This window comes from Symphalangus syndactylus, chromosome 4 (assembly GCF_028878055.3).
Source record: "Symphalangus syndactylus isolate Jambi chromosome 4, NHGRI_mSymSyn1-v2.1_pri, whole genome shotgun sequence".
NCBI lineage: Eukaryota > Metazoa > Chordata > Mammalia > Primates > Hylobatidae > Symphalangus > Symphalangus syndactylus.
Window position 1 is genome coordinate 25,545,351 of NC_072426.2, and position 26,131 is coordinate 25,571,481.

The 26,131-nt window shown below is 35.8% G+C and overlaps 1 protein-coding gene across 8 annotated transcripts in view; it reads left to right on the top strand.

Annotated features, from left to right (window-relative positions):
- ATAD1 (ATPase family AAA domain containing 1) overlaps window positions 1–26,131 on the top strand; it is a 104,630-nt gene that overhangs the window by 71,745 nt on the left and 6,754 nt on the right. For 2 of the 8 annotated variants that reach the window (XR_010120463.1, XR_010120465.1), the window contains 5 exons: window positions 2,371–2,477; window positions 7,875–7,964; window positions 11,160–11,210; window positions 22,011–22,144; window positions 24,159–25,796. Coding sequence is in view for 2 of the 8 variants with exons in the window: in XM_055274311.2 (XP_055130286.1) it covers window positions 2,371–2,477; window positions 7,875–7,964; window positions 11,160–11,210; window positions 22,011–22,144; window positions 24,159–24,279 (503 nt within the window). In the remaining 6 variants the exon portion in view is untranslated. Of the gene's footprint in view, window positions 1–2,370; window positions 2,478–7,874; window positions 7,965–11,159; window positions 11,211–22,010; window positions 22,145–23,520; window positions 24,044–24,158; window positions 25,862–26,131 lie in introns of those variants that run through there. The other 6 variants (XM_055274311.2, XM_055274312.2, XR_008657061.2 and 3 more) reach the window with 5 other exon arrangements.

Sequence of the window (26,131 nt, forward strand, 5' to 3'; positions counted from 1 at the left end):
TGTTTGCAGATACAGATTGAACATCTGTAATCCAAAAATCCAAGATACAAAGTACTCCAAAATTCAAAAGTTTTTGAGCACCAACATGATGCCACAAGTGGAAAACTTTCATGCCTGACCTCGTATAACAGATTGTGGTCAAAACTCAGTCAAAACTTTGTTTCATGCACAAAATTATGTAAAATACTGTATTAAATTACCTTCATTCTATGTGTATAAGGTATATATGAAACATAAATGAATTTCATATCTGGACTTGGGTTCTATCCCCAAGATATATCATTATGTATATGTAAATATTCCAAAATCTGAGATTTGAAACACTTCTGGTCCTCAGCATCTTGGATAAGGGAGGGATACTCAACCTGTGTCATTTTCTATTTTTTGATCATTCCGAGTCCTCATATTTATAGTATGTTTCTTCTAAGCAGCATATAGTTGTTTTTAAAAAATTTTTTTTTCTATAGAGGAGGGGTTTTGCCATGTTGCCCAGCCTGGCCTCGAACCCCTGGCTTGAGTTATTTGCCTCCTTGAGTTTTTTTTTTGTTTTTTTTTTTAATTTATTCTAATATCTTAGTCATGTACTTGGAGACTTTAATCCACTCACACTTAATGATTGATGTAGTTATTTATACATATTTAGCATTTTAAGTTTTTCATATTATTTTAAGTAACCATCTTGCCAAAACCACTTACTGATAGTGAAGATTAGGAAGATTAAGTAGGCAGTTGAATTTTAAAATTTATCTTTAAAAATTAGGCAGTTTTAAAATGACTGGTTTTTCCACCTTCAGAATAGATGGGTTAGTTTGAATTATAGTCCAATGATAGGACAGATTTTACAAAATTAAACTTTAAATAAATCTAGGATATATGGGCCGGGCGCAGTGGCTCACGCCTGTAATCCCAGCACTTTGGGAGGCCAAGGCAGGCGGATCACGAGGTCAGGAGATCAAGACCATCCTGGCTAACACGGTGAAACCCCGTCTCTACTAAAAATACAAAAAATTAGCCAGGCGAGGTGGCAGGCGCTTGTAGTCCCAGCTACTCGGGAGGCTGAGGCAGGAGAATGGCGTGAACCCTGGAGGCGGAGCCTGCAGTGAGCTGAGATCGTGCCACTGCACCACAGCCTGGGCAACAGCGAGACTCTGTCTCAAAAAAAAAATATATATATATAGGATATATGTTTGCCATTGCAGGACTCTTATATGTCATGGTAGTGTGTTTTTGCTGGAATTACTTTTTATAAAAAAATACTTTTTTTGAAATGTGGACATAGCACATTACAAGGTATTTTTTTGCCACTTGCATGTATAATCAACAAAGTTTGTGTTATAGTTTCAATGCTAACATGTAATAGTTATTCAGAAATAAAAGTGAATTATAGGGATACAAGACAAAACATTTGAAATGGGATTGTACTAGAAAATCATAGATTTATTTTTACTGTTTTTTTTTTTTTTAATTCTTAGGATGTAGCACATTTCAGTCTTATATTCTAAAAGAAAATTGTTTTTCCCTTTTTTTAAAGAAAAAAGTATGCAACCCCATAACTAAGAACACATAGGGTTCAGGTGACCTACAAAGTTAGAGGCAAAACACACAGGCTTTCCTCTGAGATTCCACGTAACTCTTCCAGCCTTTCAGTACTAGATCCTTCATTTTTCTTACATATGTTGTCATGAATGTATTTTTAGAGAAGAAACGAAAATTATGAATGATTGTGTTTAATTTGCCTAATAACTTACCAAGTTTATTGTATCAGAATGTCTAAAACACATAGCCCAATTTCTTTGTAATCTTTCATAAAGTTTTAAGCTTTAAAACAATTTTTTCCTTTTCATTTTTCTTTATTGACATAATAATTGCTAATTGCACATATTTATGGGGTAAAGAGTGACATTTCAATGATCACTGTAGTATATAGTGATCAGACCAGGGTAATTAGAATACCCATCATCTAAAACGTTTTATCATTTTCGTATATTAGGAACATTTGAAATTACATAAAGAATAAATAAAATAAGGCTAGGCATGGTGGCTTATGCCTGTAATCCCAGCACTTTGAGAGGCCAAGGCAGGAGAATCACTTGAGGCCAGGAGTTCAAGACCAGCCTTGGCAACACAGTGAGACCTATCTCTACAGAAAATAAAAAAAAAATTAACTAGGCATGGTGGCACGTACCTGTAGTCCTAGCTACTCGAGAGGCTGAGGCAGGAGGATCACTTAAGCCTGGGAGTTCGAGGTTGCAATGTGCTGTAATTGCACCATTACACCCCAGCCTGGGCAGCAGAGTGAGACCCTGTCTCAAAAAAAAAGGGTAAATAATTAATTCTTAATTTCTAAGGTTAAGGACCTTTTACTTCTAGACTCCTTTCTACGAAACCGTTCAAGTTCTGACCATGAAGCTACAGCCATGATGAAAGCTCAGTTTATGAGTCTCTGGGATGGATTGGATACTGATCACAGCTGCCAGGTATTTGAATAAAATCTGCCCTCAACTTGTGTTGGTTTTTTTGTTCTTAATAGAAAATTTGCTGGGCTACTTATTATGCTTTTTGTACAAACTTTTTTTCATAATTATTTACACTTATGACTAAGTGATAAGGATCCGAAAGAATATGGTTTGTATAAACTTTATCCAATTTGAGGACTTCGTGTTTACCAAAACATTAGTAGATTGCCTAAATGCCTGAAACAGATGCAACAGAAGAGAAAACACCAGAGTAGAGCCCGTCCTTGGAATTTTCAGAACCTACAGTGCTAAGGAGAGGAAGTGACTAGTGTCCATGGGTATTGTGTACATTTTTTTAAAAAACTGTTCTTTCTCTTTTCCTCGATTCTTACTTTTGACTTTTACCATAATTCCTTATAGTCTTTACTCTCAATTCTTAGTCACTTCCCTGATTTTCATTTGACAGAGTTCATTAGTAGCTGAAACTGACAACACTTTCTCACTTCCTGTCACCTATGCCTGTCTTTAGGATCCCAATTTATACAAGACAGACTTGTATTCTAGGCTTTTTCTCTTCCTCCTGTATGGCTGTGAAACCATAGCTTGTTCCCGGTTATGTGACCAAAGACAAAGAGAGCTTTATTTTTCAGTTTTCCTCTTTAGGTTCCCAGTTTTCATTTAGTTTTTGGCCTCTGAATATTCCATGCTTTCTTATCAGCTCAGTGGTTTAAAAGAAAGTTAAAAAGAAGTTAATCTGGCATGTTTGTTTTTTCAGCCAGATTGCTGGAAATAAACATCCTAGAACTATTTTCCCTTTTTTTTTTTTTTTTTTTTTAAATGAATCACTTACTTATATCTCATGGAAAAGTTAACAGTGTTCTTTTGTTGTTTTAACTTTAGTATTTTCTCGTTTTTGTTTTTTTTTTGAGACAGAGTCTCGCTCTGTCGCCCAGGCTGGAGTACAGTGGTGTGATGTCAGCTCGCTGCAACCTCCACCTTCCGGGTTCAGGCGATTCTGCTGCTTCAACCTCCCGAGTAGCTGGGGTCTGGGGTTACAGACGTGCACCACCATGCCCAGCTAATTTTTGTATTTTTAGTAGAGACTGGGTTTCACTATGTTGGCCAGGCTGGTCTTGAACTCCTGACCTCAAGTGATCCACCCACCTCACCCTCCCGAAGTGCTGGGATTATAGGCATGAGCCACTGCACCCAGCCAACTTTAGTATTTCCTATTTTGTAATCTGTTTTTGCCTTTTTTAAAAAAGTGTTATATTTAGAATTACTTCTTTAAAATTCAGTTATTATTTCTTCAATTATTGTTTATTCTCCATGTTTTATCTCCTTCTGGAATGCCAGTTGGATATATGTAGGACCTTATTTCTATTTCATGTTTTGTTTTGTTTTATTGAGACAAGATCTCACTCTGTTGCCCAGGTTGGAATGCAGTGGCGTGAACATGGCTCTCACTGCAACCTCAACCTCCTGGGCTCAAGCGATTCTCCTGCCTTAGCACCCCAAGTCTCTGGGACTACAGTTGCACGCCACCACACCTGGCTAATTTTTGGTGGTTTTTTTTTTGTAGAGACAGAGTTTCATTATCTTGGTCAGGCTGGTCTTGAACTCCTGAGCTCAAGCAGTCTGCCCACTTTGGCCTCCCAAGTTTGGCTGGCATTACAGGCTAAGCCACTGTGCCTGGCCTATTTCATGTCTTTCTTAACGTCTCTTTCATATTTTCTGTCTTTCTGTGCTATGTCCTGGATAATTTCTTTTCCTTTCTTCTGGTTCATTTGAAGCTCTTCTACTATCTGACTCTTTCATTGAGCTTATTATTTCAAGTATTACATTTTTCAGTTTTAGAAATTCTTAAGATTGTTTATAAAAATCTACCAGGTCAGTTTTGATAGGCTCTTGCTTATTACTCATGTTTCTAATTGGATTAGAAAATCAGAACCCTGGCATCAACAAGCTATGTAACCTTGGCCAAATTTTATAATCACTCTGTATCTGTATAGAGGGAATAATATCTATAAAAAGGGAGGAATAGTACCTACCTCAGAATTGTTATGAGGAATTAATCTGAGTTAAGTACCTAGGCTTTACCGCCAGCCTTAGCTTAATTCGTTTACTTCTTTGCAAAATTGTAGATTAATTTATTTGAGTCTTTTAAATATTTTATTTTTGTGGCCAGAGGGTTTAAGGATCCCTTAAGCCCACAGCATTAGCATAAGTCAAAAGCCTGAACAACATCATTCTCAAGAAGAAAATTAAGCCACATGTCCTCCTTCTACATTATGTTTGTGAAAGTGTAGTTTTATTATGAGGAAAACAGCCTTTAGCTTTTGTTGAATGGTTAGAGAAAAAACATAACATAGATAAATTTAGGTAACATTAATAGAAACATTTTTCAGTAATAATTCATTTTGATAAATCTATGCGGTTTATCAGTGGGACTCGTGTACAGATTGCCAAAAACTAATTATTCTCCTTGAGAAATAATACTTAAAGCACTTAGACATTTGGATAGTTGGCCTATGTAAGATAAAATATCTTAATATTATGTACCCTGTCAGAGCATAGTGTTCAACTATTTTCAGCAGGGGCTATAGTGGCAGTTGGATGAAGTATTCTCCAGAACCACTTCATCTATAGCTCTACAGTATGATTCTGGTACAGCATAACTTACAACAGAGTTTTTAGAACCAAAATTCCTTATTGCACTAATAGCAATTACTGTTTTCATTATGATGAGTTTTGATGTGAGAGAGCAAATGAAGATGCTGCTTTTTTATTAAACTGCAGTTACTTTTTAACCTTTATTGTATTTTTTGGGGGGGGTTAAAGTTGATATTATTAATTTTGAGTAATAGTTTTAGACATATTCTACTTTCATATGAACCAGTTAGCTCTTCTCTAGAATTGTCTTTTCTATGATTATGAAGAGAGCCCAGTACCCTAGCTAGCTTTCTTGTAATATGGTCACCAAGGAAATAGAAATAGAGAACGGCTCAATGAAACCCGTCACTGTTTCTGGGAACCTTAGTAACTGATGACATATTCTTCATCTTGAGAGACATGAGACATAAAAGATAGTGTTTTTAGGGTATTCATTGATGAAGTTAAAGTTTTGAGATGTAAATTTAGGTCTGATTATTTTAAATGTGAAATGATAAAAAAAATTATCTTCATGTTTTGTTTTAAAGATTTTTTTTAAAACTTTTAAATTCAGAGGTACATGTGCAGGTTTGTTACATAGATAAACTTGTGTCTTGGGGAGTTTGTTGTACCGATTATTTCATACCCAGCTATTAAGCCTAGTACCCATTAGTTATTTTTCCTGATCCTCTCCGTCCTCCAGATGAAGCCGGAGGCCGTGATTCTTAGCAAATGAATGCAGGAACAGAAAATAAAGATTTTTTTAAAGTTTGAACAACTAACACCTAAAAGGAACATTGATTTTGTTTCTTAAGTAGTAAAAAGTTACTGTCGCTTCCTGTTTTAAATTTTAGCTCATTTGTATTGAATTAATATATATGAAAAGGTTCTCTGCTTTTCCTGCTTAAAATTACTCCTTAGAATTTGCTTCTTTATGTGAAACTACAAGTGATTTCAATCACTTTTGCTTTTTCATCATAAGTATCTGTTATACATACTCAATAGGCCATGTTTTACTAGTTTTATTTGGATTCCTTGATTCTGTGTTTTAGTATTCCATCCTCTATACTGGCTTTTAAATTTTGTTTTGCTTTGTCCTGTGTTTCTTCAAATGCTGCCCATTTCCCTTTTTCTCCCCCAAATATTGACTTAACCACAGTGCCTTTTGTGATTTTTTTTCCTTATACTCATTCATTATCTTATGCTTTTAGTTCATTCATCCACTTTTAAGATTTGTTTGTTTTAAATTTGGAAGAAATTTTTCCTTTTTTATTTTATTGAGTTGTAGAAAGTCAATAAAAAGGCTGGGCGTGGTGTTTCACATCTGTAATCCCAGCACTTTGGGAGGCTGATGGGAGAGGATCGCTTGAGCCCACAGGTTTCAGACCAGCATAAGCAACATGGTGAGACCTCGTCTCTACTAAAGATGGAAAAGTCAGCTAGGCACAGTGGCATGTGCCTGTAGTCCCAGCTACTCAGAAGGCTGAGGCAGGAGGATTGCTTGAGCCCAGGAGATTGAGGCTATAGTGAGCCATGTGGGCGTCACTGCATTCCTACCTGGGAGACAGAGTAAGACTCTGTCTTCAAAAAAAAAGAAAGAAAGAAAATAAAGAAAAATAGATATGAGCATTAATATTTTGATTTTAGGGCCACTTAACACAAATACAAACTTGCATTATGTTGTGTTGTGGAACTAACATTTTTCAAATTTGTGTTTATATTTTCTTCCTCTAGGTGGCAAACTCTCACAGTTAATTGAAAGTAATTGGGCTCTGAGGCTCCTGAATGTCATTCAATGTAGAGTAGAAATAGAATATAAGATTTGGATTATTTCAGAAATGTAAAACCTCTTAGGGAGAAATAAGGTAATGTTAGAGAAATGTGTTTCCGTGGAATACCAATAAATTTCACTTTGGATAGCAGATGTGTATTGTTACCGGGTTATACTGAAGTATCAACAGTAAAGGTAATATTGATGTCCTTCAGAAATTAACTTGTTTTATATATCTTTGTTTTTATTCATGTTTATTTTTTAAAGTTCCTTTTTTTTTTCAATCTCTACATCCTTTATAAATAAGTGACATAGACCCAGAGGTTGGCAGGGCTGCCAGCATTTTTAAAAAGAGTTCTTCCCAGCATTTTGATGTTTGCTTATACTCTGTTATCTTTGTTTAAAGTTGGATTACTTGAGACTTTATTTCGCATTGAGAAGCTATCACCTGCAGTGCTGATAGTACCATGAGATGATGATGTGAAATATAGAGAAAAAGTACTCAATATCTATTACAGTTACCAGAATCTTCAGACTTATTAAGGGGAAATGATTCTCTCCATAATATTATTATTTAAGGACTTGAATTATCCCCCCATACTCCCAAACTGTATACCCAAGCTATAACATAATGGCTTTTAGTCATTCAACATGTATTCATTAAGCAACCATATTTTGCAAAATACGATAGTTTTTTAAAAGCAAATTTTAATAATTCTTCAGTGGCTGTTTGCAACTGAACATTACATATTTTAATTACTAGAAACACATGAAGTGAAATGCATTAGTTTTCCAGTTTTGCTTTATTTGATTTATTTAGGATTAACTTCAATTTATACCTGTAAATAGTTGAATAATAGTGAATTAAAATCAGATTTCTTATAAAGGATTTAGTTAAAATACCACTTAATTTTTAAAACTAAGCCCTAGTAATAACATTCTCAGAGGAGTATAATTGGTAGATTTAATACCTTCTGTTTTCTTTATACACTTAGGTCATAGTAATGGGAGCTACCAATCGTCCTCAGGACCTTGACTCGGCTATAATGAGAAGAATGCCTACAAGATTTCATATCAACCAGCCTGTAGGTGGTCTTGATTGATATTATGAAGAGTTAAATACTCACCTTTTTATAGGTGGTCATCTTTAATTTTAAGAAGGGAATATTTTGTCATATAGGGCTACTTACGACAGGGAAGGAATGGGGCAGAAACCCTGACAGTAGCTTCTTTGTCCTTTCCACTCTCTTTATTTCTATCCTAAGATTAGTGTTACTTGCTTCTCTTCAAAGTATATATGTATAGTTATCTCAAGTTTGCCTGGCTATTTTAGTGATTTACTTTAGGATATAGGAAGATACATAAGAAAATCTAAATTATAGTTTTGGTTTAGCATAGAATAGAATTGGAGAAATTTGGCTTGAAGAATTGTTCTATTCAGAAGTCCTGGCATGAACAACAACAGGGATTTATTCGACTGAGTATCGGCAGATGTAGTCAGTGTTTCCCTGATAGGATTAATGATTCCAGTAGATATCATAGTTTACCTTAAGAATGCAAATGCTTAGATGGTGTTAAACCAGTTCTGCCTTCTTTCTAGCATTTTTTGTTAGTTAAGAAGTACCCTCTAGTAGATGATTATGACTTACCAGTACACTATAATTTTGGCACAGATCTTCAAATCTTGAATTCTGTCTGCCTTCAGATTGCAAAGGAAAGAAAAAACAGGTTTTACTAGTAGAAAATATGTTCCATACAATCAGCATGTTACATGTGTTGCCATTTAGAGAAACTTACTCCAATTCCATTTATAATCTGGCTAAAAATCATTTGTCCCATTTATATTCTGTAATTTATCAGATTGGTTTTTGGTAGTAAACATGATCTCTGAAAGATTGATGGTCATGGACTCTATAAAATTACTCTGATCAACTCTTTACTATAGCTACAACTCTAATAAAGTGGTTAAGTGTGTGCACATCCTTAGAAAATTTACCCAATGAATCAATGAAAAGATTTTTAAACTTAATTTAGGAGACTATAAAATTTATTTAGTATGACTGATTTTTTTTTTTCTTTGAGACAGAGTCTGCCTGTCACCCAGGCTGGAGTGCAGTGGTGCGATCTTGGCTCACTGTAATCTCTGCCTCCCAGGTTCAAGCGAGCCTGCCTCAGCCTCCCAATAAGCTGGGAGTACAGGCACCCACCACCATGCCCCGCTAATTTTTGTATTATTAGTAGAGACAGGGTTTCACCATGTTGGCCAGGCTGGTCTCCAACTCCTGACCTCAGATGATCTGCCTGCCTCAGCCTCCCAAAGTTGGATTAGGGGCGTGAGTCACTGCACCTGGCCTAGTATGACTAATATTTATTGAGAATTAATATGTGTCAGAGATCTGCTAGGTTCTGGTGAATGGGACATGGGCCTGGTCCTCGAAGAACTCTGTTTTGGAGAGGCAGACACAGAAATAAATAATGTAAAATATGCTTTATAAAGGTATGTTTAAAGAGCTATGAGAGCCTGAGATGTTGATGAAAACTAATATTCTGTCAGGGAAGTCCATGGAATTTACAGAATCCAGCTGGACCTTGAAGGATGATAGGAATTTGACAGGCAAATGAGACAAGGAAGGGCTTTCCTGCCAGAATGAACAAAGTCAAGAATTTGTGGAAGCACTGTTTAATGGTGAGTTCTAAGGGTAGTTTGGTGAGTGCAGCACCAAGGAATATAGATGGAGAGGAGGCTGGAAAGGTAGACTGCTTCTGGGTTTAGGTGAACTTTATATGCTTTGCCCAAGAGTTTTGATTTTGTAAGCAAGACATCAGAACACTTTTTTAAAAATTTGTTTACCTAATTGGTTCTAAAGATAATTTATAGAATCTCTATCACTAATCCAATAGTTAGTACAATGGACAATTAAGGCTTTTTTATTTTTATTATTTTTTTAAAGACAGAGTCTTGCTCTGTCAGCTGTACAATTATAGCCCACTGCAGCCTTGACTCTTGGGCTCAAACAATCTTTCCACCTGAGCCTCTTGAGTAGTTAGGACTATAGGCATGCACCACCATATTTGGCTAATTTTTGAATTTTTTTATAGATGGGGGTCTCACTATGTTGCCCAGGCTAGTCTCAACTCCTGGCCTCAAGGGACCCTCCTACCTTCGCCTCCCAAAGTGTTAGGATTACTGGCATGAGCCACTGTGCCTGGCCAGCTAAGGTTTTTGATGTACAGTAGAATAGAACATAGGATACAGTAGCATGGAAAGTAGCCAGTATTAAAGTTGTAAATCTAATATGTCGTGTGAGTAATCAAAATGGGTTGTAACAGGTTTTATCAAATTTATTATAAATTTGTATAGTGTTAACATAGAAATGGAAATTTGTAACCTCCATTTTATTCCATTTTAGTGAATATGCTTTATAGGTTAGTTTTTTTTCTTATGTAATATGATGTAAAGTGTATGGTTAATCTTAAAACTTTTCTCCAAGTGAAATGTTTAACAAAAAGTATTTATTGGTGATCACATAACATATCAAATTAACCTTCCTACTTGACACACTTAAATTACAGAAAGATCAGGGTTTGGTTTGTTTTTCAAGTAATTTGATTTGGTAGTCATTGTAACCAGCTCTGTTTTGTCGATGTTTGTGGGAATAGGGATAAGTTCAGCCATGATAGTTTTAAAAAGCATCTATATTGACTGTATAGCTGAGGGATTCTATAAAAGGAGCTAAATGTAGTTTGTATTTATTGTATGGTGTAAAACTAGGAATTGTCACTGCAGGAAAAGCATACAGACATGTAAACAAATATATCATCAGCACTAAATTAAAATTCACTAATATAAATTAGTGGTCAAAGAAGGAGAAGGAAATGGAGGAACTGAGAAGTTACTGTTGCCATCTCTTTAAATTAGTGATAATAAATTTTATGGTGAGTTTTCATGAGTTTCCTACAGGAAGGGAAAAAAATGAAGATTGCTGAACTATAGAGGGAAGACATTATAGTCATAGATATTCACTTACTCATTAAAGATTAAAGGTGTGTTATTTCCCAAACATCGTACTAGGCACTGGGGATGAGAGTACAAAGATACAGTTCATTAGGAGAACCAGAGATAATTACTCTAGAGTCTTGAATCTAGTTGCTTTGACCTCTTCAAAGTTTCTGTCATCTCCTATAAGTATTGAGAGAGACTTTAGAAGGAACACCACTTGATCTTTTTTTAAAAAAAAAATAAAAATAAAAATGCTAACTGGAAATTATCCTGCTTTTAGGCTTTAAAACAGAGAGAAGCAATCCTGAAACTCATCTTGAAAAATGAAAATGTAAGTAGAAAATAAAAAATTTTTCCCCATCCTATAAACCTGATGTTCATAAAGTTATTTTAGAGAAAAATGAGGAAGGAATCTGAGAATGATATACCCCAGGGATCTCCAGCCCCTGCAGCCACAGACCGGTACTGGTCTATGGCCTGTTAGGAACTGGGCCGCACAGCAGGAGGTGAGCTGTGGGCTAGAGCTCCACTTCCTGTCACATCAGCAGCGGCACTGGATTCTCATAGGATTGCAAACCCTATTGTGAACTGTGCATGCGAGGGATCTAGGTTGCTCGCTTCTTATGAGAGTCTAATGATAAATGTAATGCACTTGAATCATCCCCAAACTATGCCCCCCTCCTCCACTTCTCCATGTCTGTGGAAAAATTGTCTTCCACAAAATCGGTCCCTGATGCCAAAAAGGCTGGGGCACTGATACACCTTTGAACTTGACCTGAATCCTCTTGGTTGCTTGTGTAACTCAGTAACTATGGTATACGTGAGTTAAAGATACTTTTCTTATGTTTTTAGAGCCATGTGTTTTTGTATCTGTGCATTAAAATGCTCTGATATTTTTCAGACTATTGTCTGATTTTTTGTAAGATACATTTGTCTTTCTACAGAAGTTTTTTGTTGTTGTTTTTTACTTAATTGCATTTTTTAACCTTTCCTATGGTGCTGAAAATTGCAATATTTTTTGAAGTTGAAATCTAAGAAGTTGTAATCAAAATTTTCAATAGCTTTTGTGTTTAAGGTTTTTTTGGTCACATGTTCCAAAAATTAAAGTATGTATATTTAATAATACATGGAGAAAAATCTTCTCTTTTTTCCCGTATATATTTTTTTCTTTTCTTTCTTTTTTTTTGAAGCAGAGTGTCACTCTGTAGCCCAGGCTGGATTGCAGTGGCACGATCTCGGCTCACTGCAACCTCTGCCTCCCAGGTTCAAGTGATTCTCGTGTCTCAGCCTCCCGAGTAGCTGGGATTACAGGCATGTGTCACCACACCTGGCTAATTTTTGTATTTTTACCATGGTTTCACCATGTTGGCCAGGCTGGTCTCGAACTCCTGGCCTCATATGTTATTTCTCCTTTTATTTACTTATTTTTTATATAAACTATCAATAACACATACACACTGTTCTGTGCATTGCTTTTTTTTACTTATCTTTAAGATGTTTCCATATTAGTATCTAGTTTCCTTATTCTGTTGTCTCTCTTTGTTTTTACACTACATAGGATTCCATTGTATGGACATTCTGGAATTTAGTTAATCAATGCCACATTGAAGGACATTTGGATTGATTCTGGTCTTTCACTATTATAAAAATTCTACATTTAATAACCTTGTGTGTATGTCATTTCATACTTGTACAGGAATATTAGTAAAGTAAATTATCCAGGAGCGGAATTGCTAGATCAAAGGTTAGAGTGTTTATAATTTTGGTAGCTATTGCCACATTGTTCCGATTTACTCATATTCCTGTAATAAAGAGTGCCTCTTTTCCTATAGTCTTGCCAACAGAATGTTATGGAACTTCATGCCAACATGATAGGTAGAAAATGGTTATCTCTCTGTTTTTTTGTTTTTGTTTTTTTTCTTTTTTGAGACATGGTCTCTCTCTGTTGCCTAGCCTGGAGTGCAGTGGTGTGATCAGGGCTCACTGAAGCCTTAAACTCCTGGGCCCAAGTAATCTTCCTGCCTCACCCTCCCAAGCAGATCACAGGCATGTACCACCAAGCCTGGCTAATTCTTTTTATTTATTTATTTATTTTGTTGAGACGGGATCTTGCTGTGTTGCCCAGACTGGTGTTGAACTCCTGGGCTCAAGCAATCCCCCTGCCTTGGCCTCCCAAGGCTGGAATTACAGGCGTGAGCCACCACACCTGGTCAAAATTGGTTATCTCATTAAAGTTTTAATTTGCATTCTTTAGGGATGGAATGAATATTGTATGTTTAAGAACCATTTGGATTTTTTTCTGTGAGCTGTATATTCATATATTTTGCCCATTTTTCTATTGCAGTGCTCCTTTTCATAATAAATCTGTAGGAACTCTTTGTTATGGAGTTTTGCCCTTTGTATGATTTGAAAATATTGTTTTCCAAGTTGTCTTCCAATTCTATTGGAGTTTTCTTCCCCCCCCACCCCACTACGGCTTCTGGATTTTGAATATAAATTTAAAGGCCTTTCCTACTCCCAAGTTTATAAAATAATTTTCCATACTTTCCAGACTCTTGCTACCTGTTTTCCCAAAACTCGATAACTGCATATAATTGAATAATGTGGTATTCCTCTTTATCCCAAACTTGATATCTAAACTCACTGTTAGAACTCACTGTATAAACTAATAAATCAAATAGATTCTGATAGTGAATGAGCCTTAGTAGAGATGCTACTTTTATCAAAATACTTGTAGTATTTGTGTGGCTTCCCTCCTTCCTTGAATTACCAGAAATCCCATGGCTAATTCTTCTCCAGCCATGCCCTACTTCCACACTTCCTATTTTTTCCCATTATATCTCACCCGTAAATGTTTTAGTTGTATCTCTAAAAGGATTCTTTTTTTTAACCTGGCCTCATTGCCATGTTATACCTATCAAACAATTGACAGTAAATCATTATTTTCATTATCTAGTCTATGTACAGGTCTCTGATTATTGTTTTCCAAATGCCTTTTTTTAAACCATGTGTTTGACTCAAGATCATATGAATTTCCTAATTTGCAATTCTTTGATAGTTTTTATGTCTCTTTTAATTTATAGGTTATAGGTTCTTCCCTCATCTTGCTTCCTCCCCCACACCCACCCTCTTAAAATTATTTACTGGAGAAACTAGGTTGGGTTTGTCCTGAGTTGTCCACAGTCTGGGTTTTGCCGATTGCAGAGGAGTAGTTGTTCCTCTAATATTGGTAGTTGGATCAAGAGACCAGATGAGGTTCAGGTTGGTGGGGAGGAGACACAGGACAGGACAGCACAGCTTCGTAGGTAGAATTATGTCCTTCCATCAGGAGAAACATAATATCTCAGTGGCTTGTACATTTTACATTTAAATCTTTATCATATTTGGAATTTATCTAGATAGATGATATGTAGTATGAATCCAACTTTGGTTTTGTTTTTCTAGATGGATACCTAGTTGTCCAACACCATTTTTTTTTGTTTGTTTGTGACGGAGTCTTGCTTTGTCACCCAGGCTGGAATACAGTGGCGTGATCTCTGTTCACTGCAACCTCTTCCTTCCAAGTTCACGTAATTCTTGTGCCTCAGCTTCCTGAGTAGCTGGGATTACAGGCACGTGCCACCACACCTGGCCAATTTTTTGTATTTTTTCATAGAGACAGGGTTTCATCATATTGTCCAGGCTGTTCTCGAAGTACTGAGCTCGAGTGATCCACGTGCATCGGCCTCCCATAGCACTGGGATTTCAGGCGTGAGCCACTGCGCTCAGCCCATTTTTTTTTTTTTTTGGTAGCCACTAGAGATGCCACTTTTACCAAATTCTCATATGTATTGGCTCTGTTTCTGGACTATAAATTCAGGTCTTGGTCTTTTGTGTCTTTATGCACTAGCATCATACTGTTTTAATTATTGAGGCTTTGTAAGTTTTAATATCTGGTAGAACTATATATCCCTTGTTGTCCCCAAGCCCCAAGGTTATTTTAATTCTTTTTCTCTGCATAAATTTTAGAATCAATTTGTCTTACATAGGAAAAAAACAAACATTAATATTTTTGGTGGATTCTCACTTAAGATAATCTTTTTGATATTGAATCTTGTATGTCTTTCTGGGTTGTTTACCTTTGTGTCTTTCAGTAGTGTTCTAATGATTATTTATTTTTTAAAGAGATAGGATAGCTTATCAAGCAGAGTTCCATGGAACTTACAAAAAAAAAAAAAAAGAGAGGAGAGATAGGGTCTCACTCTGTTCTCACTGTTTACCCAGGCTGACGTGTTGTTTTTTTAGAGTCTCACTGTATTACCCAGGCTAAAGTGCTGTGATGTCATCATAGTGCACTGCAACCTTGATCTCCTGGGCTCAAGTGATCCTCCCACCTCAGTCTCCCAAGTAGCTAGGACTACAGGCATGCTTCACCATGCACAGCTAGTTGTTTTTTGTTTTTTAAAAATCTTTTTTGTAGAGAAAGGGTCTCGCTGTGTTACCCAGGCAGGTCTTGAACTCCTGACCTCGAGTTATCCTCCTGCCCTGGCCTCCCAAAGTGCTAGGATTATAGGCGTGAACCACCATTCTCGACCTGTTTCCTTAAAACATATCAAAATAACATACAGTATACGCAAAAGTTTAAAGAACCTAGCAAATTACAAAGATTAGGATCAGTGGTTATGAGTCATTTTGGGGGGAGCATGTCATAGAGCCCTTTAAGAATGAGATAAAAGTAGTCTTTTCTAAGAAAACTACGTATGTACATGAAATGTGTACAGTTTCAGAGAAATTCCTAAAATCCTCAATGTTTTTTAGGTAAGGAACTTTGGTCCTAGATAAGAAATCAGTGAATTATATTTTGCTTTGTTTTTTTTTTTTTTTTTTTTTTTTTGAGACAGAGTCTCGCTCTGTCGCCCAGGCTAGAATGTAGTGGCATGATCTTGGCTCACTGCAACCTTCACCTCCTGGGTTCAAGTGATTCTCCTGCCTCAGCCACCTGAGTAGCTGGGATTATAGGCACACACCACCACACCCAGCTAATTTATATATATATATTATATATATATAAAATATGTATATATTTAATTTATATATATAATATATATATAATATATACATATTTAATTTATATATATATATATTTTTTTTTTAGTAGAGACGGGGTTTCACCATGTTGATCAGGCTGGTCTCGAACCCTGACCTCATGATCTGCCCGCCTCAGCCTCCCAAAGTGTTGGGATTACAGGCATGAGCCACCGCTCCCGGCTGACTTTTAATTGAATTTTTGATAACTGCTTTCAAAAAAAAATTGTGTAATCTTGGCACTTTGGGAGGCCAAGGCAGGCAGATCACCTGAGGTCAGGAGTTCAAAACCAGCCTGGCCAACATGGTGAAACCCTGTCTCTACTAAAAATACAAAAAAAATTAGCTGGACGTGGTGGCTGGCAACTGTAATCCCAGCTACTCGGAAGGCTGAGGCAGGAAAATCACTTGAACCCCGGAGGCGGAGGTTGCAGTGAGCCGAGATTGCGCCAGTGCACTCCAGCCTGGGTGACTAGAGTAAGACTCTGTCTCAAAAAAAAAAAAAAAAAAAAAAAAGTGGTTGTAGTACTGTTTAGATAAAACACAATTGGTAAACCTTTAACAGTGAGAGACACCAGTGAAAAGTTTAGAGAAGAAAATAAAGGGGATAGTTAATAAGTTCCTTTGATTAGGATGGCCATGGTGTAGCTAGAAATTTAACAGATGTTAGAAGGTAGTTACTGACAATTTTGGAGACTTCAAGTTAACCAATACAGTTATTTAATTTAAACCATTTTAATGAAGGATCGTTTGCATGACTGGAAGTTTATAACATTTTTGAAATATAATGTGGTCTAGTGTAACTGGAGATGATGCAGATGATTTACATATAGCTGATTAATATGAGTACAAGTTATGAAATTTAAGCCCTTGTAACATAGCCAAAATTTACACAGGTTATTTAGTTTCACATTTAAACTTAAGAAGTTACTCATGTCAGTGCTGGGCATGGTGACTCATGCCTGTAATCCTGGCACTTCTGAAGGCCATGGTGGGAGGATCACTCGAGGCCAGGAGTTTGAGACAGGTCTGGGCAACATGATGAGACCTCACCTCTACAAAGAAATTTTAAAATTTAGCTGGATCTGCCTAGCTACTCGGGAGGCTGAGGCAGGAGGATCACTTGAGCTTAGAAGTTCAAGGCTGCAGTGGATGCACCACTGCATTCTAGCCTGGGTGACACAGCAGGATCCTGTCTCTAAAAAAAAAATAAGAGGAAGAAATTATATACATGTCTCTAAATTTTAGTATTCAGTATTCTGCTTTCTTAAACAGTACTGTCTTTGGAAATTCTTTTAGGGTTATATTTTTCATGGCTACAGGGATTTTTTTTTAGATGATCTCTGCTTTGTCACCCAGGCTGGAGTGCAGTGGCACGATCTCAGCTCACTGCAGCCTTCCTGGGCTCAAGTGATCCTCCCACCTCAGCCCCCTGAGTAGCTGGGACTGTAGGTGCATACACCACACCCAGCTAATTTTTTGTATTTTTAGTAGAAATGGGGTTTCGCCATGTTGCCCAGGCTGGTCTAGAACTCCTGAGCTCAAGAGATCCACCCATCTCAGCCTCCCAAAGTGCTAGGATTACAAACATGAGCCATCCTGCCCAGCAGATACAGGGAATTTTTAGCAATTCTGTTATTCATAAAACCACAAAGTATAGTCTCCAATCAGTTTTATGTTGCAAAACATGAATGCTCTTTGGATAATTGCTGACATGAGAACATCTCGTCATTTCCCACTGGTTGGTATTTATATGCTGAAGGATTACTGCTACTTCAATAAAATCTGAAGAAAATTCATTTAATTTTGTTAAAGATACCTCAAATCAGTAGCACATATATTTATTTGGTAAACTGAGCACTGTCATGCTTATACATTGTGGAGCTGAATAAGGGTTTTTTTTGTTTGTTTGTTTTTTAATTCACATGAACTTCCAGACTTTGAGTTCTTCTTCTCTGAATAAAAGATTGAAGCTTTTGAAATGATACTGTGTTCTACTCTTTTACAATTATTTTATTGATAGGTATTCCTTAACATGATTCGCTTATTTTAAAAAGATAGTGTAGTGATTTTGGCTTAAGGTTTTAAGTATAAAAAGAATTAGCACTGATAAAATTTATACCCTATAAAAGTATTTTGTCTGACTTTAAGGAGGTAGCTTTTTTCCCTATACAAACTGACCTGAAATTACTTTTATATGATATAGCAGCAATAGTTGTTTGTTTTTATTTTTTGTTTTGAGACAGAACTGAGGGTCTCCTACATTCTAGCTGACCAGCATCGTCATTCTAGCCAGACTGGAATGCAGTGGTGCAATCCTAGCTCACTGCAGCCTTGAACTCCTTGGCTCAAGTGATCCTCCTGCCTCAACCTCCTGAGTAGCTAGACACACCCAGCTAGTTAACAAAGTTTTTTTTGTTGAAATGGGGTATGTGTTAGCCCGTTCTCAAATCGCTATAAAGAACTACCTAAGACTGGATAACTTATGAAGAAAAGAGGTTTAATTGACTCACAGTTCCACAGGCTGTACAGGAAGCATGGCTGGGAGGCCTCAGGAAACTTAACAATCATGGTGGAGGGCGAAGGGGAAGCAAGCACGTCTTACCACGGCAGAGCAGGAGAGGGAGAGAGTGAAGGGGGAAATGCCACACACTTTTAAACCATCAGATCTTGAGAGAACTCACTCACTATCATGAGAACAAGGGGGAAATCTGTCCCCATAATCCAATCATTTCCCACCAGGTCCCTCCCCTAACATTAGGAATTAAATTAAACATGAGACTTGGGTGGGGACACAGAACCAGACCATATCAGGGTCCCATCATTTAGCCCCAGCTGGTCTTGAAATAAAATTATAAGTGTAAAATGTTTAGAGTACAGAGATGTTATTTACAAGTATAGTATTAATGGTGGATATAATAATAAACAACTGCACATAAGTAAGTATCATTCTTTCAAGCTATTTTAGAAGTCTGTTAACTTATTCTGCTGTTGCTGCCTATACTCAAAACCTTTTTAACTTGGGAATTGCCTTCAGAGTTGCCTAATGAAAAGAGTTCTCATTATTTCATGGTTTATCCAAAAGCTATTATCTTAAAACAAAATGAGCTACTTTTAGAGTGCTTGCTGCCTGCCAAGCATTTTGGTGAGCTATACATTGTTTTATTTAATCCTCATTTATCTAAGGAGTACATACTAGTCCTATTTTACAGCTGAGGAAACTGAAACCCAGAGAAGTTATGTAATAACTTGCCCAGGATTACACAAAGAAGTGATGGAGCCTACTCTTAACCATTAGGGTATGGTACCTCTTAATTAAATCTTGCTCCCCCAGTGACTGGAATCTTCTTCCTTTGTTTTCTTATACTTGGTTGGTTCATCTTTCTAACTGTATCATCTTGTCAAGCACAAGATTTGTGAGTGGTTAGAATATAGTGTGGCGCAACAACAGAGTGGTCAAAAGACAGGAGGAAGTGTTGGATGTTTAATTTTTAACATCTCAGAGTATAGTTTGGAAAGCTCTTTAAAGTAGTTTGTTAAATGTATGAAATATTTCAAACATATAAACAAATAGCCCTATTATCTTCCACCCATATTTAACAGGTGATTTTAATATATTTCCACATTTGCTTCATATTTTTTTTTTTTAATTAAGTACAGCCTCAAGCAACCACTGGCCACTTCCCATTATCACCATCATTGGTAACCTGCTGTCCAGGAGTTGATAGAGTTTATCAATCCCATGAATATATGTGAACAGATACCTAATACATGTGTATAGGTATATGTTATTTTTATTCTTTTTACAAACAGTAGAAAAATTAGATCCTTGTGTGTGTCTGTCACTTAAGGACACATGAGAAGAGTTTCTCAATTCACAAAAAATTAAAAACTACAAAGGAAAGAGAATAGAGAAGTCTGACTATAATCAGACTTAAAGCTTCTGTATCACGGGATAACATGAACAAAGTGAAAAAACAAGCCACAATGAAAATATTTGCAACCCTATAACCATCAAAGGACTAAGTTCTAAATTATATACATGTATGTACATTAGATCACAGGTGCTGTCACCAGTTCTAAGAACTCACTGATGTGGCAGTACATGAGACATAAGTTAAAAATCTTACAGTATTGTGAATTTGCCCATTTTTATATGTAATTATGTAAATTTTTGCTGTATATGTTTTGAGGCCATGTTACATGTATGTCTACAAGTGCAGAATTGTATTTTTCTGGTGAATTTTTTTGTCATTATATAATGACTTCTCAATTATGCATTTTGAGTAAAAATCTGATGTAACTAGAACTACATTAGCTTTCTTTTTATTAATAGTTGATGTCTTTCAGCCTTTTACTTCCTGCTTTTCTTTGTTTTTATTTCAAATGTAACACAAAGCCTGTTTTTTTCCCTTTAGCATGTCTATTATAAACCTCAAATAGCTACATTTTGGGTTCTTTTGTATAAAACCCTTTACTAGCCAAGTTTAGTCTGTTTGCATTTATGGTGATTACTCATAAATTTGGATTCATTCATTATTATTTTAATGCTTTCCATTTATTATGCTTTTTCTTTGCTTATTTGTCCCCCTCTAGTCCTGAGTTTGTTAATACTGCTCTTGTATTCTTTATTCTGTTTTTCTCCGTTCCTCTATTGGTTTGGAAATTACACATTCTCTTTCTCTCCTTTAGTGTACCCTTTCTATCCTTTAGTGGTACCTATGTATTTTGACATACATAAATAAAGTCTAAGTTAATAATATCTGTACCCTCTTTTTAATGCTTTAATTGTAACACTTTAGAGTACCTTAATGTAGATGTCTCCTGTCTTACATGTTCTTATTGTACAGCATTTTAGCTCCACTTTGTTTTTGTACCTCAAATGATTATGACTACTATAATAACTATTATTACTACTATTTATATAGCTAAAGTTTATTTAGATTTATCCATATATTTACCATTTGCTTTGCTTATCATTGCTGCTTGCACTCCTGCCCTCTGGGTTCAGTTTCTTTTTATCAAAAAAACATCATTTATTTTCATGTAACCCTCACATTTAGGAATGAGAGCACTGTCATGTGAGGTCACAGTTGCAGAGCTGGCAGTGTTGTCTCACTTTCAAGTCTCTTGTCCTTGTGTAGAGTTGCTGTTCTTCCTAAAACACTGTGTCTTCCACATATACAAATGGGAATTTAGTAAATATAATACAAATACAAATGGGAATTTAGTAACTATAAGGTGGCATTTCACATCAGTGGGGGAAAGTAAATGTTGCTGTAACAAGTGATGAGCTAAACGGGGGAAAAATACAGCTGGACCTCACTATACTGTGTTCAAATCCTGGCTCTGACTGTGTTTACCTGTCCTGGTCTCATGATTCTTACCTGAAAATGAAATTGATAGTTTCCGAGAAGATTAAATGAGAATAATACACACAAAGTGCTTACCCCAGTGAATGAGACATAAGAATCATTTACTAGATGGTAGTCACAGGTTTTTTTCCTGCTTATTTTCTGTTAATCTGTACATAAGTTTAGTATGATTAGAATATCTCAAGTCTATTGTGTGGCTAGGACAGTCACTTAATTGGCTTGACTATAAGCTTAGCTTGAGGAGCAAAAGTATAGGTGCTAAATTCATGTTGAGATAATAGAATACCAAGCATTACAATTAAAAGGAATGTTAAGAGTTGTTTTTTTTTTTTTTTTGTAATGGACTCTGGAGTTAATGATGTAGGTTATTTGCCAAATACTGTATGTTGAATATATTACAGAAAAATGTCACCTTGGTACCTTCTTGAGAGATATCAAAGCAAGTCCAATATCCGTTCTTCCCCATCACTCTACAGTATATCTAGTAATAATTATTTGTCTTAATCATAAGGACAAATAATGAAAATTATATTTCAAATTTCTAAGCTTTTGTGGTTAAAAAAACCACATGGAGAAAGCTTCTCCTCCCATGCAGTTATAGTATGCTTAACTTTCTTTAAGATGGGTGTTTGGTAGTATCATTTGCAATATATTTCTTTTTGTTTTTAAGCATGTTTTTATATTTGTTTAAGGTGGATAGGCATGTAGACCTGCTAGAAGTTGCCCAGGAAACTGATGGGTTTTCAGGAAGTGACCTAAAAGAGATGTGTCGAGATGCTGCCCTCCTCTGTGTTAGAGAATATGTTAATTCTACATCAGAAGAAAGGTATGTTATTTTGACTTGATTTTTAATATGTGTCAAAACCTTTTAGAGCTTTTATGTTAGTTTCTTTTATTTTGCTTTATATTAGAAACACCGCTTATGAAATAAAAGGTAAATTTGGATTATCACCCCCTGCAACTTTATTTATTGCCATTTTTCCAAAGCAGAATTCTGAAAATGAAGGAGGGCAGAATTGTGGGAAGGGTCTAGAATGAAGGAGAAAAAAGGTGAATTTCTTCTGATGATCTGTGGAAATTTCACATGTAAATGTGAGGGGAAATTTCACATGAAATGTGGAAATTTCACATGTAAATTGGAGGTATTGAAGACTAGACCTCAATTTGTTAACGAAAACGTATTTACTGAACAAAGAAACCATTTATCACTGCAGCAATTTTACTTGGAACCAGGTCCAAAGTATAGTGAAGTTGAGAATCCAATTTTTTTACCAGCCTTATTTCAGCAAAGATACTAATGAACTGGAATAGTTCAGCCCTGGTGAACCATGTCCTAAAGGAAGTTTCCTAAAATGCCACTTGCCTGGAACCAGTATTATACTGCATTTCTTTTCAGAATATCAACCTTATAACAATTTCTGTGATTCTTGGTGAACTCCAGTGTACTTTTAGGGGTTGTGTTAAAGGAATTCTCCAACTCTTGTCCCTTTGTTTCTTGGTCTCCCTTCCTCACCTTCCTAGGGTTTTCACTCCTTGCCTGTGGTATTCATATATTTAATTGCAGTGTGTTGCCATAGCAAACTTGAGCAAAAAAATGTTTTACAGGCTTTTATATAGAAAGGTCTGCATGAAAGCTACTCTGTCAACTGGTAGCTGTATATGCAGTGGCTCTGGACCCATCATCATTAGTGCACGCTCAGAATCTACCTTCCAAAGGTTTTTATTCTTTTCTTTTTTTGAGACGGAGTTTCGCTCTTTTGCCCAGGCTGGAGTGAAGTGGTGTGATCTCAGCTTACTGCAACCTCTCTCCCCGGGTTCAGGCGATTCTCCTGTCTCAGTCTCCCGAGTAGCTGGGATTATAGGTGCCCATCACCATGCCCGGCTAATTTTTGTATTTTTAGTAGAGACGGGATTTCGACATGTTGGCCAGGCTGGTCTCGAACTCCTGACCTCAGGTGATCCACCCTCCTCGGCCTCCCAAAGTGCTAGGATTACAGGTGTGAGCCACCGCTACTGGCCAGGTTTTTATTCTTATATATAAGATTAAGAGGAGAAATAACCAACCAGTTTGTAAATTTCACTAATAATGAAAGATCTATTTTTTTGCTGCCTCAAAGCCCTGAAAACTATATTTCAATATGAAAGGTCTGGCTAATTTTATATTTCCTACTGAATTTCATATTTTATAATTTTATATTTCAGTATGAAGAATCTGGATGGACTTGGGTTATCATAACTTTTTCCTGAATGTTTTTCCCTGAATATCTGTAAATTACAAAGGAGCCATAATGTTCTGGACTTTGTTTCTCATTGAAGTAGGGAGGATTTGGATTAGTTGGTTTTTATTGATAGTGAAGAATTTTACTCTCAATTTGTAAAAAGCAAAACATGCATGTAAGTATGTACCTAGAAATGCTACTTTTTAATTACAGTTTTCATGGGAATAACGTGATTTTTTTCCATTGGAATTATATTCCCATTTCAATAAACTATATAACATTTTTTCCCTTATGGTAATATTGTGTACTTATATTATAGATGTGTAGTCTTTGATTGTAGCTATTTTAGCTTCCTACTTCTTAGCAGTCAGTGCTTTTAAAAAATTCCTTATGATTTCTCTATGTGTAGGTAATTCCTGGAAGCATTTTACATGAAGCTGTTCATTGTGGTTGTCTTTGGGGTCTTGAATGGTAAAGAGATTTCATTTTTATGCCCTTTTCTACAGGTGAAAACAAAATTTTTTTTTTACCACATGCATCTCTTTTAAATCTTGGTAAAATATTTTAGGGAAGCATATTCTAAAGTTATTTGAGTATTTGATGGTTTTGTTTGCATTTTAGCCATGACGAAGATGAAATTCGGCCTGTTCAACAGCAGGACCTGCATCGGGCAATTGAAAAGATGAAGAAATCAAAGGATGCAGCATTTCAGAATGTTTTAACACATGTTTGTTTAGATTAAGAGTGAAGATCATTTGTACAGTTCAGTGATCTAGTTTGGTGTGTCCTCTTATCACTTGGTGGAAATAGAACGGAAAGAGTGCTCTTTAAACAATGAGGGAGCTCAGTGTTTATGGTTTTATACTCTGAATTCTAAGTTATCGAGATATAGTTGTTACATAGGTGGTATTACTGTTTGTCAGAAATGAGGAGGAACAGTTGAATCCAGCCTGAATGTGGGTGCTTGTGTTTGACCTCTTTAGCCATATATTGTACAGCCTTATAGAATCTAAGCTGGTCTTAAAGTCATAAATGATTCATTGGGTCATTAATGAGAAACGGGGATGTGGTTAGGTGCTGGTTCCTAGACACGTGAGTATGCGTTTGTGTGTGTGCGCGTATGTGTGTGTATATTAAATGTATATATCCACACATTTTATATTGCCATTCTGTAGATATGTTTGAATACAGAAACTTTTTTTACCCCAACTACTGAATCCGGGAGTACCAAATAATATATAGTAAAACTAAGATTTAAGGTTGTGTCAAAAAGGTACAGTGATTCAGCCATTTCCATTTGTCATTTGTTTCAACCTTTTTTGAGTGTTTTTATTTCTGCAGTAACTAGTTGGATCCTCCACATCTTGCCTATATACGTGGGCTCAATTATTATGTTTGTCAGGATAATCAAATGAAAATACTAGTTCAGTGATCAGCATTGAATGGTTGTTAGGCAGCCATGTGCTCAACACTGATTTCACCTCTTTCTGTAAGTATACTGAGTATAAACTTTTTAAGTTTAAATTAAGTTTAAATTGGTTTACATGAAAGTGGATTAAAAGGCCTTTCAAAAGAATGGGTTTGAAAAACCTCAGTACCCTTTAATACATGTACATTTCTTTCCTTTCTTCATTTAATGTAACATATGTCTGTTGTAACTATGTTTCTTAAATATTATTTTAAAGTTATGTGTTCTTTAATTATGGTCAAATATAATTTGGTCACCAAAAATGAAATAATAGTTTAAAACAAGTAGCTGTTACTAAGTGCTCTAAAAATACTCATTTTGTAATTAATTTTAGTTTTCTTAGTATAAGTTGTGCCCTGGTCAGGTACAAATGTACACATCAGAATGCCCATATTGTATCTATCTGTAGTCGTTTAATGTGAATTATATGTGAAATTTTTTTCAAAAGTTTACTAACCAGAATTCTGTTATAGGCACCTAAACACACAGCATGAGGAAAACGGCACAATATAATCTTGAGGTGCCTTCTGAATCGTCAGATTAAATTACGCTTCATATGTTTTTGCTTTTACTGTATTTCTTTAAAAACTCTCAATCTTTATTCATGTGTTACTGGATTAATTTATCTGATAATATGTCTCACAAGAATCTGTTAGATCGTTTATTCTTCAGTTGTACTTTGAATGGTGGGGTGGAAGTTTCAGTTGAACACTGGATAAGAAAAAGCAAGTTATGGAAGATTATGAAGAGGATGGAAAAATTGAATACAAGATACCAAAAATGAAAAAAAGGTGTCCCATTTTTAATAACTATATTCTATTATCTTATAAATGTGTAATAAAGGGGTCCCTCTTTATTGGTTGTTCTCCACTTAATCTTTGGTCTTTTTCAGTAATTTTAAGTTTTCTGGGATTTTTTTGCTTTATAAAACTTGTGTTTAGACTTTATCTTGCTATTGAGTTTTCACACTTCTATAGCACATAGCCTAATATCTAGTCATTTCTGTTTTAATATGAATTTCAGTAATTTAATTTTAATCTGGTGACATATTAATCTGAAAATAAGGAGTAATGTATACCTCCACATATCCTTTCTTTTTGTCTTCTCTTAAATTCACAATATCTAT